The sequence below is a fragment of the Sus scrofa genome, chromosome 13 (assembly GCF_054392235.1).
Source record: "Sus scrofa isolate SSC_HxYL_T2T_F1_AM1 chromosome 13, Sscrofa_HxYL_maternal_Yorkshire_Landrace_v2.0, whole genome shotgun sequence".
Lineage (NCBI taxonomy): Eukaryota > Metazoa > Chordata > Mammalia > Artiodactyla > Suidae > Sus > Sus scrofa.
The window spans coordinates 47,259,807-47,276,157 of NC_139395.1; the positions used below are offsets into that span (position 1 = coordinate 47,259,807).

At 52.8% G+C, this 16,351-nt stretch overlaps 1 protein-coding gene across 5 annotated transcripts; it reads right to left on the reverse strand.

Moving 5' to 3' along the window:
* Positions 1-4,543: 4,543 nt before the first annotated feature.
* MON1A (MON1 homolog A, secretory trafficking associated) lies at positions 4,544-15,638 on the reverse strand. 5 transcript variants are annotated; one of them, XR_014822401.1, is made up of 7 exons: positions 15,393-15,638; positions 11,099-11,226; positions 9,262-9,401; positions 7,416-7,901; positions 5,798-6,563; positions 4,927-5,123; positions 4,544-4,827 (listed from the first exon to the last, which is right to left on the reverse strand). XR_014822401.1 is itself a non-coding variant. In XM_084986924.1 (7 exons), exons 3-7 carry the CDS (start codon positions 9,386-9,388, stop codon positions 4,687-4,689), a joined length of 1,668 nt encoding a protein of 555 aa, XP_084843050.1. In that variant the 5' UTR covers positions 9,389-10,713; positions 13,243-13,447; positions 13,769-15,638; the 3' UTR covers positions 4,544-4,686.
* Positions 15,639-16,351: the final 713 nt, after the last annotated feature.

A 16,351-nucleotide genomic window follows, 5' to 3' on the forward strand; every position in this document is an offset into this window, starting at 1 on the left:
AGTTGGAAAGCCTGGGCGGGGCTGGTGGGACCAGGGTGTGGGGGCGGAGCTGTGGGCGTGGCCCGCTGTAGGACTAGCCTAGCCCGACCGCTCAGCCGGTGCGACTCTTCCCGCAATCTGAAGCCTGAGTCCTGCATCTACTCCTGGGCGCCTTTTTCTCTATGGCCTCTGGATGGTTGTGCTGGAGTGACCTGGAAAGAGGTTAAGTAGGTCTGAGCCTTCCTGTTCTGCCTCCACTCCCCCCACCACGACCGACAAGGAGGAAGTGAAGGGGCGGGGTGGGGGAGCTGCCCCAGCACTTTGAGGACCACCTGGTCTATTTCTTCTCTTGGCTCCAGGATATTACAACATCCTCAGACCCTTGTTTCTGGGCAGGGCCTGGTGGACCCACCGTGTGGGAAACAGAGACCACCAATGTGTGGAGAACCAGAGGGGAAGTGTGGGGAGACCCCAGGAGTGGCACTACCCTCGCTTAGGCAGGAACTATTCCTCTGTGGGCCTGCCCTGGGCTGACAGCTACAGGACGCTGTCAGAGGACAGTGCATTGCACCCTGCCCACCCAGGGAGTAGAAGTTGTAATGTCCTGCTGGTTGGACATTAGAGTCAAAGGAGAAGCAGCTTATGTGGAGGCCCAACCCTAGCTCTGGTCCGTCCACCACTGCCTCAGTAGGTGGCAGCTGTAGGATGAGGACAACAAAATATGCAATGCTGGCCTTTGTTCCTGGCTCTGCTCCAGTGCCTCCCTGGTATGGTGGAAACATGGGCTTTGGCTCCCAGGGGACCTCTAACCTGCTCTGAAGCCAGGCTGGGACTCAGTCTCTCGGTCTCTGAGATGAGGATGTAGTTCTAACTGGGTGGTTGCCCAGAGTTCTCTCTCCAGGCTCTGAGAGGTATGAGGCAGGGGGAGGGAAGTCACCCTAGGTCTGCTCTTGACACCTCTTACCTGGACTTCAGCAGCTGCTCCCTGGTAACTGGCCCCCCCAACATTGGAGGGGGGCCTTAGGGGACATTCTCAGCCTTACAGCCCCCTCAGCCAGGTGGGCCTGGACCCTGGAGGGAGGGTAATCTTCACCAGGTTGCCCTAGGCTGAGGTCTGAAGGACCCGTGAACTGTGAGTCCCAGAGCTTTGGAGGGTAAGGCGGTCGTGGGGAGAGAAGCTCTCAGCCCAACAGAGCTCCTGACCCTACATGTATATCCTCTATTCACCACCCAATCCAGACTCCTTGTTCCTCCTTCAGGAGCAAGCTTTTACCTTCCTTCTCTTGCAACTTAGGTGGCATCTCCTCCAGGAAGCCTACCTGATCCAGGCAGTGCCAGGTGCAGTTTGTGGGTCTCACAGACCCTGTGCACAGTTTACTCTAGATACCTGACATCCCCTGCCTTCATTCCTTTTTTTCTTTATCTTTTTCTTTCTTTTTCTTTTTTTCTTTTTAGGGCTGCACCTGTGGCATATGGAAGTTCCCAGACTAGGAGTTAGATCGGAGCTGCAGCTGCTGGCCTACACCACAGCCACAGCAACGCCAGGTCCAAGCAGTGTCTGAGACCTACACCCACAGCTCACGGCAACACTGGATCCTTATCCCACTGAGCAGGGCCAGGGATCGAAACCACATCCTCATGGATACTAGTCGGGTTCATTACCATTGAGCCACAGTGGGAACTCCCCCCTTCCCCCATTTCTAATCCTGGACTCCCCTACCCCTTTAAGCTGGAGCTCAGTGAGCATTTGGTGACAGAGAGGAACAGCACTTGGGTGGCCACTCCCAGTGCTAAGAGGATACTGTGCCTGAGGCAACATAAAAGACACTCCCTCCTTTAACGAGAATTGGCCCGGAAATGAATAAACACACATCAGAAGTTATGGCACCATTCCTATGTTCCACAATCAACATGTCTAAAGATAGTCACGCTGGGCAAGACTAAAATGAAACATTCTCTGCCTAGGGATGAGACATGGGTTCCTGTGACCCCTATTCTGACTGAGGAAATTAGGAGAGACTTCTGGGATTTGGGAGGAAACCTCACAGGCTCTCTTTAATCACCTGTTCACCTGTTTTGGGGGTGAGGGTGTGGGGGTGCAGCAGCCAACAATTGGGTCTCTGCTGCCGCCGTGTGGCCCAAATGTTCACTGCCCCCAGGCTGGCATCTCCTCTCAGAAACCCTTGGTCTTTGACAGCAGAGGTCCACAGAGTGCCTTTTTCTCCCTGCTTATCCACTCAGCCTTCAGGAGGGGGGCAGGTAAGCCATGTGGGGGTAGTCAGCTGATGGGTCTTGCGTGCCGAGTACAAGCACTCTTCCAAGTTGAACTCACAAGATCTGACCAAGCTTAGAAACTGCCCGACTGCCCTTGCATTTGTCACCTTGAAGGAGTGCTAGCCACTCTGCCCTCTTTGGGCTCTCTCTCCCTCTGAACATTACCCCAGCCTCTTTCTCCAACCTGAAGGGATCATCTTAGGGGCAGCAGAGGGGTCTCTCAAACTACAACATGACACATCACTCTGCAGCTTTAAAATATGACTCCCGGAGTTCCCGTCGTGGCTGTTGTTAACGAATCCAATTAGGAACCATGAGGTTGTGGGTTCGATCCCTGGCCTCACTCTGTGGGTTAAGGATCGGCATTGCCATGAGCTGTGGTGTAGGTCGCAGACACGGCTTGGATCCCACATTGCTGTGGCTGCAGTGTAGGCCTGCGGCTACAGCTCCGATTAGACCCCTAGCCTGGGAACCTCCATATGCTGCAGGTGTGCCCCTAGGAAAGACAAAAAAAAAAAAAAAAAAAAAAAAAAAGACTCCCCACTGCCAGACTTTTACCTGGAGTTTTAGAACTCTAGACCTTAAAGACTCCTCCAGCTTCACTATAAACCAGTCATACAAGGTTTTTTCCATACCAGGTTTCATACCGGGTTCATCCCTTTGTACATGCTGGTTCCTCCACTAGAAACACTTTTCTGTTTGCTTGTTATCCCTTCCTTGATTCCTAAATAGGTAAACCCTACACTTCCAGGTGCCCACTCTCCTAGGTATACACACTCATTTAGTGGTGACTATCTGTCCACACCCCTTCCAACCCAGCATAGGTGCTGAACTGCAAGAAGCTGAGAGCCCTACAGAGATCAGAGCAGCCAACAGGGATGCCTGGGGGCTGACCGTGGACCAGAAGAACACCAGTAGCAGTCAGAGACAGTTGGCCTGGCATTATCCTGGCCCCAGAGGCAGTGGTTTGGTGCCCTGGCCAGGAGCAATAGGAGGAACAGAAGCAGGAAGCAGACAGAAAAGAGACCCAGGATATGTGTATAGTATGAACAGTATCTACCAAGCCTGCGGCTACTCCACATGGGCTTTGGGGTCTGGGTAGGTGGTCTGCTGCTATACCCACTCTAATGTGACCCAAGATGGGGCCAAGGGCGGGGGCTATGCTGCCCTTTCCTGGGGCAGTAAGCTAATGATTCCAGTGCACCCTTGATCTGTGCCACCTAGACAGATGCATTCTCCCACATGGGTTCATTTTAGTGGCAGAGCTCTCAGAGGCTGCATGAAAGTGATTCACTTTATAGTCTGAAGACAATATTCAGTGGACACTTTACTCCCATAATAATTCCTAGGTCTTTTGCTCCCCTGGTAAAAGTTGTAGCATAACTGGGAGAGCGCCCAGCAGTAAGGTAGAGGCTTTCTGCGCTGTGCCCTGGGCTTATCCAAAGAAGGTCTCATGGTAGAGCAAATGGGGTTGGGCCTTCTCTGCCAAGCCCTCCTGGAATGTCCATGGTGACCCATGTAGGGTGGGCCATGCCAGGGAACAGGGTGACTGAAGAGGGCCCAGTGTACCTAATGACACCAGCTCTTCTTGGGGCAGGGTCCACTCCTGCCCTAGAGGTCAGCTGGTCTTCTCTCAGGTCGTCCAACTCACTCCTGGGGGCCATTCTGAGGAATGTGCTAGCTGAAGGTATGGGAGCTGAGGTGGACAGCCCTTTAGGAGGATGCCTAAGCTGGGACAATTTCCTCAGAGGCTTTCAGCTATAGTGAGGCTGGACTCTAAATTTGTCTGTGGCGGATCCTGGGCAGCCTCACCAAGGGCTCCAATCCATGCCCCTGTTGACTCTCCCCTCTTGACTGTTCCTGTCTTAGCCCAGCCCCTGCTGAACTACAGCAGCCCATTAAGCAGAGCCACAGCCAGGGCAGCCAGGGGATTGGGTGGTCCCTCAGGACATATGGCTGGGGGTCTTACCCAGGAGTGAGAGGGGAGACACCAGAGGCTCAGATTGAGGTTGAGGGTGGGGCTTTGTGTGGTGGGGGTAGGGTAAGGTCAATGGAGTACACGAGAATTCTTTGTATGTGTGGCAGGACTTTGGCTGAATGAAAACTGCCCCAGCCCAGGGGCCAGCTGTGAGCACATATAGCCTGATGCTGTGCAAAGGAGGGAGAAGAGAGGCTCAGATTCACATGTGCCCCTATTCAAGGGGAAGCACGGGCAGGGCCTAGGGAGGAGGATCCAGTGACTGTATGTGACAGTGGGTGAGCAAAGAAACCAGTGACAAAGCCCCACAAGTGTCTTCCCCAGAGCACTTTAATGCACACACCAACCCACAGTCCCTGCCTGCTGCCTGGGCAAGAGAGGCCAGCCCCACCTGGAGGCTCCCACAGTTTCCATAGCCCAGTGTGCCTAGGAGGGCTGAGCCCACACATATTCTATCAGTACGTGAGGGGTGTGAGGATGAAGAGACGGTCTTCTTCTTTGCGGATCCAGCGCATCAGTTTATGGATGGCACTGACGGCTGACGCCTTGGTCCCCAGGGGGCTGTAGCACATGTAGAGCTCAAAGGCGCCTGTCACCTGGAGGAGGGGGCACAGGGTGGTCATCCAGGTTAGAAAATCCTCGTGGCTCTTGCCCAGGACCCCGATGAAGCCCAGCCCATCCCGGGGCCGCCTTACCCAGGCCAGGAGGTTTTCGTTGGGGCCGGTGTAGTAGATAGTCTTGAGTGGGCGGGAGGCATTGTGGGCCCGGCTGTGCAGGTACTGGTAGAGGCCCAGCAGCCGCTCCTGCTCCTCCTCACTGGTGTACGGGGCCTCAATCTCAGGGCTGGAGATGGGGGAGTGGGTTCGCAAAGGAATGACTTCCACTGGCCTCTCTGGAGATCCAGAAAACACCTATTCCTAGCCAGGGAGACTCCACCATGTGTCTTACCCTTTGAATGCTCCCCTAGGACAAGGCACCATCTCCCCACCACTGAAGACTCTCCAGGATAAAGCTGGACCCACCCGGACTGGAGCCCTGTCCTCGCCTTTCCCCCAAATTCATGGCATCTTTGTTGACTCTCCCTTAGAGAAGCCAATCTGAGTTTAGGTGTCCTAGAGAGAGTGACAGGTCTGAAGTTGAGGGCCAGTGAGCTGGGAACCCTCTGGACCAAAAAGGGTAAAAGAAGTTGCCTTATCTGGCCCCAGCCCCTCTGTTGGAGGAGGAAGTGGAGTTCTGCATCCTGGGCTGGACCAAAATGCCCCCTAAGGCACAGCTGTTCCAGGGCAAAAGACCCAGGAGACTTCTGTTCTCTCTTCCTTTTCTGAGTGTATTGGGTATTTCAGGGCCTTCTGGGAGTGACTGAAGTAGAGAAGTGTATGCTGATGGGGAGTAAGGTGATGGAGGTCTGGTTCCTGTTGTCTGAATGAGACACAGCTGTGTTGGTCCACTTCCAGAGGGATTGTCACCTTCAGGTAGGGCTGCATCAGTGCTCAGGCCCCATCAGCCCCCGCCCCCCGACCCTACGCCCTGCCTACCTCAGGCAGTGTCCCCAAGGCCCTCCCTCACCTGGTGAAGAGTCCCGAGCTCTTCGACTTATAAAGGAAGTGTCGCAGGTCGGGGATGCCCACTTGGGCAACACTGTAGTATGGCGTGCGCAGTGCCTCCCGCAGTGCCAGGTGGGCTCCGCGCTTCCGCAGGCGCTCCTGAAAGCGGCGGCGGCAGTCGGAAACTGCAAAGAAGTCCTCGCGGTCGGTGGAGACGAGCAGCAGGCAAAGATCCGTGTCAGGCTCCAGGTAAGAGATGTGTGCGTGGAAGAAACCAGCTGAGTTGAATTTGGGCAGGCACACGGGCGTCCAGGCCTCACCCTCGCGGAAGGACGAGGAAGAACTTATGAGGTTGAAGAGCAGGTGCAGGTCGATGGGGTGTAGAAATTGGTCCTTGCGGCGCACGAGCGCTACCAGCTGGTTGCGCGCTAGCAGAATGGAGAAGACGAGGCTGCGCGCACGCGCCTGCTGCAGGCTGGCGCTCACGATGTCGCGCACCGCCGCTGCCAGGGGCAGACAGCGTGCCGCCCCCATCAGGAAACTGGGGTCTCTTGCCATGAGCTGCAGCAGGTTATCGGTGATGCGCTCCGAGCCCGAGAGCAGGCGCCGCAGGTCGTAGTTCTGCTTCTGCTGGAAGATGTGGGTCAGCTGTGCGCCGGTAAGAAGGCTCAGGATCTGGTAGTAGATGTAGAGCAGCTCTTGCGCCAGTTCCTGTGCCGACTGCCGCGTGCGGGCCACCGCCACAAGCACCAGCGGGCTCCGGCGCACGAATACTACCTTGTAGCCATCTGATGGGGGACATGTGGTAATGTTAGCATCAGCTTCCAATACCGGCCCGGCCCAGCACCCGCAGAGCCGACTTTCCTGTGCAACTTGCGCCTTCCACACCCTCTCCACCCTCCCTCAGAGCTGTGAACACAGAGGGGGCTTCAGGATGATGAAAGAAAAACAGATGCCCAGGGAGTTCCCATTGCGGTTCCACGGGTTAAGAACCCGACTAGTATCCATGAGGATTCGGGTTCAATCTCTGGCCTCAGCGGGTTAAGGATTCGGTGTTGCGGTGAGTTGTGGCATAGGTGAGTTGCGTCGGAGACTGCAAATGTGGTTCAGATCTGGTGTTGCTGTGGCTGTGGCACAGGCCAGCAGCTATGGCTCTGATCCAACCCCTAGCCTGCGAACGTCCATATTCTGGGGGCGTGGCCCTAAAAAAACCCCCAAAACAAACAAACAAAACAGATGGCCACAGGCCCCTTATCTCCCACTTTCCCCTTTTCTGCCACCTGCTTCACAGACTGGGACCAGCTGTGAATGCAGGAAGCACTTCAGAAAACACACTTCCTTGGGCTAAGTGGCAAGAGCTGGGTGGGACTCAAGACCTGGGTTTTTTTGGTTACCTCTCCAGGCTTCCCACCTGAGTGCGAAGCTGATGTGCGAGCCACCTGTGGCCCTCACAACAGCCCCCTAAGGCAAGTCAATGTTGTTAGCCTGTGTTCAGATGATAACTTGGGGCTCAGTGAGGTGGAGGTACTATCCTTGGTCACAGGGCACATCCCAGCCCTCTAGTCCTTAGGAGTCCAAAACCTGCTATGAATTAACCCTGGCCAGGGATACCTCCCAGCATCCTCCTCCAGGTGGCTCACCTGCATGGATGGAACGGATGGCATTCTTGTCAGCCTCTAGGAAAGACACCAGGGCCACCATGACACCCATGGTGCTGGAAAGTGCCTCCTCTGACCCATAGCGGGAGTACACAGGCTTCCCCGCCTCACTCAGCACGAAGACATGCTTCTGGTGCAGTCTCCATGCCTCAGCAGCTTCTTCCTCATCCCCTTCACCAGTGCCCTCCCTTGGGGGTTCTGTGGCCGGCCGCCCGGCTGCCCCTGGGGACTCCGGCCAGTCCTCAGAGCTTCCTGGAAGCATCTCCTCCTGAAGATCTCGGGCGACACCTGTCAGCTGGGTGCTCAGCTCACTGAAGTCCTGGCTGATCTGGCGCATGTCTGTAGGCAGTGGTGGGGGACCCCCAGCACCCTCCTTGGGGCTCTCCCCAGAAGCCGCCCCGTCCTCTGATTCAGTCAGGTCCTCATAGGAACGGGCATGGACGAACATGGCACCCTCCTGCCCGGCACCTGCCAGCCAAAAGCACTGGTGTTTAGAGCAGTAGCTGCTGGCAGACCACCTCCCCAGCAAGGTGCCTAATAGAGCACTCAAGCTTGACCATCTGTTCTGAGGAGGCATGCCAGTGTTCCCTCCTTCTACTGTGTACCACACATCATGCCTCTCTGTGACTTACAACCCACCAATCTCCTCCCATCACACTGGAAATAAGACCCAAACTCCTCAAGGCTGTGGTGCTGGGGGCTGCTGTTTGTCTGCCTCTCTTGCTCTCATCTCACAGCCCTTGCTCACCTCAGTCACACTGGCCTTCACCCCTCTGCTCTTCGGACACCCTCCCCTACCTCAGGGCCTCTGCATCTCCTGTTCCCTCTGCCTGGAAGGCACTCCCGCCTCCTTGCGCACCCACTCTCCGTTACACTTCAGCTCTCAGCAAAGATGTCAGTTGTCCCCATCGACTGACCCCCAACCCCAGGCACTCAATCATACCCCCTCCTTGATTTCTCTTGGAGCCCTTATCAGTTATTGCCCTTCTCCCCAACTGCATATTGGGTTCCCCCTCAAAGGCAGGAAGCTGGTGTTCACTACTGTAATGCCCAGCACCTTGCCCTGTGCCTGGAATATACCTCCTGTGCTCAACGAATCTCCCTCCCTGGGAGAGGCCTCCCTGGCCCTCAGCAGAGACCCACAGCTCCTAACGGCCTCCACTGCAATAGCCTCACTAGCCTGTGGCTCTCCCAAGGCAGGGACCATGTCCATCTTCCTTACTGATCTATCCATCTATCTACCTTTCTTTCTTTCTTTCCTTTTCTTTCTTTCTTTTCTTTCCTTCTTCCTTTCATTCTTTTTTTTTTGTTTGTTTTGACAGAAGAGTTCAACAGATACATTCTGAGTCTCTGTTATGAGTTCAGCACTGCACCAGGCATCGGGAATACAACCACTCTTTGCTCAAAGAGCTCAAAATCTTGTGGACAAGAGTGATGGGGAATATATACATAAACAAACAAAATTACACAATAACTACTGTTCTGTACAGACCATGGTCAGAGCAGGCCTCACTTGTGAGGAGGTGACATTTGTGAGAGCTGATGGAGGAAGAAGGAGTCAGGGAGGTATCTGCAGACCCAGGGTATAGGAGGAAAACTCCACTGGCAGCCAGACAGCACAGGGCAAGTGGCACCACATCAAATGGAAAGAAAGGTAGGGTGCAGACTGAGCCTGGATCCCTGCAGAACCCCTGGCGCATGACAAATATCCAATGAGTGAGTGAACACATGCAGGCATAAATGGGAACACAAGAGTGGATGGGAAGCCTGACTGCCCTGGAGGCTGCTCTACCTTTCAGGTGGCTGGGGCTGTGCACCCTGCCCATACCTGGCTCCATTCCCTGGGCCAGTCCTGGTGTGGGACTCTCAGCCCTCTCCACACTCTGCCCATCAGAAGGAGCCAACATGCCATCAGGGCATTCGCTGCTTCTCTTCCTCTGCATGTCAGCGGCCATCCCTTGAGCTCTCCTGCAGGGCAAACAAAGGCATCATTGAGGGTAAAGGGGAAGGTGCCACTGGCAGGGTTCATGGGTATAATTAACAGTGATTAAGTACAGGAAAGCATCCCTGACCAGGACCCAGCTAACTCAAACCTCTGGGGAATGGTTCTGCGTACTCCCTTCTAAAAATGAAGTGTGCTATTCTTTTTCTGATAATAAAAGGAAGAATGCATGGTATTTATTCATTGTAAGAAAACTTGGAAAATACAAAAAAGCTTAAAGAAATAAGCCATGGAGTTTCCGTCATGGCAATGGAAATGAATCAGACTAGGAACCATGAGGTTGAGGGCTGGATCCCTGGCCTTACTCAGTGAGTTAAGGATCTGGCGTTGGTTGTAGTGGTGTAGGTTGCAGACACGGCTTGGATCCTGCGTTGCTGTGGTTGTGGCGTAGGCCAGCAACTAGAGCTCTATTTGACCCCTAGCCTGGAAATCTCCATATGCCATGGGTGTGACCCTAAAAAGAAAAAAAAAAAAATTAAGTCACTATTTTCCCGCCATTCAGAATCTCACTGTTCACATTTTAGTGTATTTCCTTCTAGTCTTTTGTTTAAAAAATGTATATAAAACGTAATCTTTGGGGGCAGTTCCCATTGTGGCTCAGCATTAATGAACCCAACTAGGATCCATGAGGATGTGGGTTTGACCCCTGGCCTCACTCAGTGCATTAAGGATCCAGTATTGCCACCAGCTGTGGCTTAGATCGCAGACACGGCTTGGATCCTCTGTTGCTGTGGCTATGGTGTAGGCCAGAGGCTGCAGCTCCGATTTGATCCCTAGCCTGGAAATGTCCATATGCTACAGGTGTGGCCCTAAAAAGCAAAACCAAAAACAAAATACATTTTTTTTCCAAACTGATAAGAGCTAACACTGAATGCCAAAGTAGCATGCTAGGTTTATATGGATTTTTATCTAATCCTGATAATTCCTCTCTGAGGCAGGCACTTCTGCTCAGACTAGCTTTATAGATAAAGGAACTGAGGCTGAGAGAGTTTAAATACTTTGCTCAATATCACAACAAGAAAGAAGCGCTGGAACTAGGAATTGAAACCATTCTGTATCCTGGTATCTTCCACCGTACATCCTACCATGAACATTTCTCCATTCAAAACTGAGTTAACGGAGTTCCCACTGTGGTTCAGCAGGTTAAGAATCTGACATAGTGTTGGTTAGGATGCTGGTTTGATCCCTGGTCTCACTCAAGAAGTTAAGGACCTGGCATTGCTATGGCTGTGATATACACCTGCAGCTGCAGCTCCAATTGGACCCCTAGCCTGGGAGCTTCCATATGCTGCAAGTGGACCCCTAAAAAAAAACCCAAAAACCAAAAAACAACAACAACAAAAAACGGAGTTGAGGAATTCCTGCTGTGGCTCAATGAGTTAATAATCTGGCTTGTATCTGTGGCAGTGTGGGTTCAATCCCCGGCCCCGCACAGTGGGTTAAGGATCTGGCATTGCCACAACTGTGGCTTGGATTCTGTACCTTTTGAATCTGGCACCAGGGCTTGCCTTTCCAATTATAAACAGTGACAAGTCAGTTCTCAGTACCCACTTGATAGACACTGAGGACAGACTCAGCCTGATCTCCTAGTCCTTCTGCAGCCTCAGGGCCAGGTGAGGTGGCCATGAGTGGATGTCAGGGATAACAAATCTGGATGGCTCACCTGGGGTCAGCCTCTGAGGCTCCCTCTAAAGCTGAAGGGTCTTCACTTGGCAGGTAATGTACAATCCAGAGGAGAGGGGCTCCATCTGAAGCACTGATCGCTTTACGGGAGAGATGTAGCAGGATGGGCTAGAAGGGCAGCAAATACTAGTCAGAAATTCATGAGGCAGGCACTGCAGGCAGGCCAGGGGCCTGGGAGGGACTGGTATAGGTGTGAGCAATGCAGACCCTGTCCCTGCCCTCCTGGAGCAGAGTCTCTTACTAGCTCTGAAACCATGAGAGTGATCTCAAGGAGAGAGTCACCATCACTAGCATGTCTGGCCCCAGTTTACCTGTGTCCAAGAACACTCTCTCTGACCACCCCTCCCCTAGTTCTGATCAGGCAGCTCCTGCATTTATACCCAAAGAACTGGTTTTCTTTTATCTTCTTTTGGCTGCACCTGTAGCAAGTGGAAGTTCCCGGGGTCAGGGATTGAACCCTCACCACAGCAGTGACAACATCAGATCCTTAACCCGCAGAGCCACCAGGGAACTCCTGGAATCTTTGCTTCAAGTTAATCTTTTTTTTTTTTTTGTCTTTTTGCCATTTCTTGGGCTGCTCCCGTGGCATATGGAGGTTCCCAGGCTAAGGGTCTAATCGGAGCTGTAGCTGCCAGCCTACGCCAGAGCCACAGCAACGCAGGATCCGAGCCGCATCTGCGAACTACACCACAGCTCACGGCAACGTCAGATTGTTAACCCACTGAGCAAGCGCAGGGACCGAACCCGCAACCTCATGGTTCCTAGTCGGATTCGTTAACCACCGCGCCACAACGGGAACTCCTGCTTCAAGTTAATCTTTTATAGAAGTCAGTGTGCAAAACAGACAGACAGGGAGCCAGGGCCAGAGACTGGGCCGGAGGCCACTCCTATACTGATTCTGGAGCACCACAGAGTAAGTGGGGTTGGGTACCACTGATCAACAGCGTCACCCCCCACAGAGGTAGATGGGAGAACATCTACCTTCTGGGATCTTCTAGGCCACCAATCCTGTCCATCAGGATAATCAGGAGTGATGCTTCCCAGCGAGGGTCAGAGCCCAGAAGACCAAGTGGTGGGCCACCTTGTTTGACAAAGGGCAAGAGTAATTAAGAAGCTGCATGTCCTCAGCAGGAACTTGAAGAGGCATCCAGAAAGGTCTCCCCTTAGACTAAGACTAAGACCAAGAAGAACAATCCCAACAGGCCAAAATAGCTACTGCAACACCACAGTGGACCTTATCAGAGAGGTCTTCCTGAAATACCCTGAATTCTTATATTCCTTGCCCCGCTTTATTTTTTCTACATTGAAGGTCACCCTGCAACCTGCTGCAAATTTCTGCATGTCAGCTCCACATGCAGGAAGACTTTAACTAACCTTTGCCAGATAGATAACTTCAGAGGAGAAAGGTGAGAGATCCTCAAAGAACACCCAGCTCCAAAAAATAAACAAACAGGAGTTCCCGTCGTGGCGCAGTGGTTAACGAATCCGACTAGGAACCATGAGGTTGTGGGTTCGGTCCCTGCCCTTGCTCAGTGGGTTAACGATCCGGCGTTGCCGTGAGCTGTGGTGTAGGTTGCAGACGCGGCTCGGATCCTGCGTTGCTGTGGCTCTGGCGTAGGCCGGTGGCTACAGCTCCGATTCAACCCCTAGCCTGGGAACCTCCATATGCCGCAGGAGCGGCCCAAAGAAATAGCAAAAAGACAAAAAAAATAAAATAAAATAAATAAATAAACAAACAAACAAAAACACGCAGCTCCAGTGTAGACTAGGGAGACTACTGCCTATGGGGAAGATTTGTCCTTGGTAGTAGCCAGGTGCTCAGGAACATTGGCTCTGGAGTCAGACACACCTGGATTAACCTGGCTTGATTTTATGTCTCAGCTTTCTCACCTCTGAAATGAGACTAATGAAAAAAGAAAAAAAAAAAAAAAAAAGGATTTCCTGTCATAGCTCAGCGGTTGATGAACCCAACTATCATCCATGAGGAAGATTCGAGTTTGGTCCCTGGCCTCCAGAGTTGCCGTGAGCTGTGGTGTAGGCCACAGATGCAGCTCAGATCCTGCACTGCTGTGGCTCTGGAGCAGGCCGGTGGCTACAGCTCATTTGGACCCCTAGCCTGGGAACCTCTATATGCCGCAGGTGCGGCCCTAGAAAGACAAAACAAAAACAAAAACAAAAAGAGGCTAATGATAGCAACAATTCATTGGATTGTAGATTACTAAACGAGATAATCCATGTAATTTGGTTACCCTGGCATAGAGTAGGCACTTATTTATTTATTTATATTTTTCTTTTTAGGGCTGCATTTGGGCACATGGAAGTTCCCAGGCTAGGGGTTGGAGCTGCAGCTGCTAACCTATGCCACAGCCACAGCCATGCCTGATCCAACCTGTGTCTGACCTACACCACAGCTTATGTCAATGCTAGATCCTTAACCCACTAAGCAAGGCTAGGGACTGAACCCCATCCTCATGGATACTAGTTTGGTTTGTTACCACTGAGCCACAATGGAAACTCCTCAGCTTTATTTATGTAATTATTTTGGTCAGGCCCACAGCATGCAGAAGTTCGGAGGCTAGGGATCAAACCCATGCCACAGCAGTGACAATGCTGGATCCTTAACCTGCTGACCCACCACGGAACTCCATACCCAGCTGTCTTTAGCATGCCATGATTATTTTTAGTTAACATTTAGACCATGTGTATTTGCGCTTATACACAGGTCTGGTGGTCTCTGCCATGTAAATCAGTCCTTTGAGAGCTTGCTCACCCCGAGCCAGGCCCTGAGTAAACTGGCCTGGGAAAATGTACTTCTGATCTCATGAAGCCAAGTGGGCTCTGGCCTGAAATGACCTATCTGTGATGTTGAAACAAAGAGATGTCTTTGGTCTAGAGCTGGGAGTTCCTCTAAACTAACTGGCTATTCATCCTGTTGCAGGAACAGACCATTGGGTCTTTGCTGTCTCTTCCAAGTTGAACTCCTTAGTCTACCACATGGCCCTGCTCTGTGGCCTTGTGCCTCTGGCTCAAAGACCCAACAAGGTCTATAGCACACTACCCACTGATCCCTGTGGGCTTCAGGTGACTTAGACCAGCATGACTGAGTAGTACCTAGCATGGCACCTGCATGAAGTGAGGGCAAGTTCAGCTGGCTGGGGCTAGTGGATGCCTCCTTTCTAGGAGTTCTCCTGCCACCTGATATCATGCAGTAACCTCAACATCCCCAAGGCCAATCTAGGGATCCAGCCAAAAGTCCTGATGAAGCAAATAGTTTTCTGGACAATTTGGAACCTAGGCAGGGAAGGTGAATGACTCACAGCAATACCTACCCAAACCGAACAGGAGCCATAACCTGTGTGGCTAAAGCCCCTAAGGCCTGAAGCAGTTAAGCAAGAGAGGTCTCTGGGAACCAGTTCCAGATACTCTCTCCGGGGCCCTTCTCAGCCTCTCTAGAAGCCCTCAGGGCTTACTATTTTCCCTATAAGTGCTTGGCTATGCCTTTGAGCAATGTCACCAAACAAGTTAGCTCAATCAGCCCTTCTGGCCTGGAGGGAGGGAGGGCCTTTCAAGAGCCCTTCCCACTGGCTCCCTATCACTCTTGCTTCCTCTTCCTGCTTAGATAGTGCTCCATCCCACCTTCACCCTTTGAGGAGTGGTCTATCTGGGATGTTGGTGCCAGGCTGCATGAATATGTGGCAGACAGGGTCCAGGTAAGGCTGTGCTGATGCCAACTCCGTGCTTGAGAGTATGGCTTGGAACTTGTCACTGCTGGTGGCCACTCCCCTTTCTGACAAAGGCTGCTCACCCTCCCCCAGCAAACTTGAGCCCAGAATGGGTGGCTCACCCAGGTACAAGAGGTAGCTTGTTCTATGAGCCAAGGCACCCTTGAGAGCAAAGTCTCAAGCCCCAAGATCTTTCAGGAGCTTCCCTGCTCAGCCCACAGTCAACTTCTGTCAATCTTTGAGAGCACTCTGCCCACAGAAAGTGTGTGCATTGAGGAGTGGGGAGAGGGTGTTACTACCTGGCTACTGCCCTTACAGGACTTTGCCCTCCCAGCCAAAGGATAAATTCCAGGCCTCGCCTTTTGTATTTCCCAGCTGGGGGCCAACCGGCTAAGGGACCTCAACCGGCAAAGGAACCCCAGAGAGACACAGTCTTCCTACCGCAAATGGCAGCCGAGGGAGGGGGGGCAGTCTTCAAGCTCCTCCCTCCCAAGATGACAGCTCTTTAGTCTCTCGGTTCCCCAGGCCACGTGGGTTGGCAGTCGGACTCACCTGTTTCTCTGGGAGGTGGGGGCAGGACGCACAGAGAAGGCTGGTCACTGCTCTTTGCCGGACCCCCAGGAGGGCATGGGTGTCCGGCTGGGCCCAGACTGGGGGCTCAGGTTCGTGGGACCACGGCCCCCTGCGGATGCAGACATGGCTACAGCGCGGACCGCCGCGCCCCCACCCCCACTGCCCTTCGCCGGCTCAAGAAGACAGCCCTCGCTGGCCTCTCGCGGCCGAGGCCCGGCTCTAGTCGCTGGGCCTGGCCCTGCCCGCCCCCGGGATGCATTGTGGGAAATGTAGTCCGCAGTGCATGGCCGCTGCAGGATGGGGCGGGGCGCCAGGTCCCGGCAGAGCCTGGGTTGGGGGTTGGGGCGGGGGTGCCTCATCACACTGTTTTCTCCAGGGTCCCGTACGATCCCAGGCACCTACCCAAACCCCAGGTGGACTGCAGGCTCAGACTTCTCAGCCCTTCCGCCCGAGCCAGTAAGAGGTTTATTTCAAGGGAAAGACAGGGACGTTGGCGTTGTTTCCTCCACTTACTGTGGAAGGTCAGTGCAAGTTTGGGGGATGAATAAATGTCGCTAGTGAGCCCGGCCCCCACCAGCTGTAAAGGGTGTAGGCACACCAATTGCTGCTTTTAAAAAAAATCGTTTTAGCCATGTCTTAATATATAAGTATGAGTCTCTAGAATGGTAGTTCTCAACTCTACACATAGGATGGCCTGGGGAACTTTAAAAAAAAAAAAAAAAATGCCTGGATACCACCCCTAGGGATTTTGATTTAATTGGTTTGGGTTGGGGCTCAGGCATCAATGCCTTTTTAAAAACTTCCAAGGTCATTTGCCAGGGCAAGGAACCATTCCTACAAACATATGTAATTTCCTAGGTGCAAAGTGATAAAAACAGGAAAACGGAGCTTCCCCCATCAATTTTATTTTTGGAGAACAGTTTAAAGAAATAAAATTA

Coding starts and splice junctions, on each gene's coding strand:
- MON1A (XM_084986923.1), bottom strand. CDS start 9,388: ATGGCCGCTGACATGCAGAGGAAGAGAAGCAGCGAATGCCCTGATGGC. Junction 7,902..9,261: donor GGCCCAGGGAATGGAGCCAG/GTATGGGCAGGG, acceptor TTTGGCTGGCAG/GTGCCGGGCAGGAGGGTGCC. Junction 6,564..7,415: donor CATCCGTTCCATCCATGCAG/GTGAGCCACCTG, acceptor GTCCCCCATCAG/ATGGCTACAAGGTAGTATTC.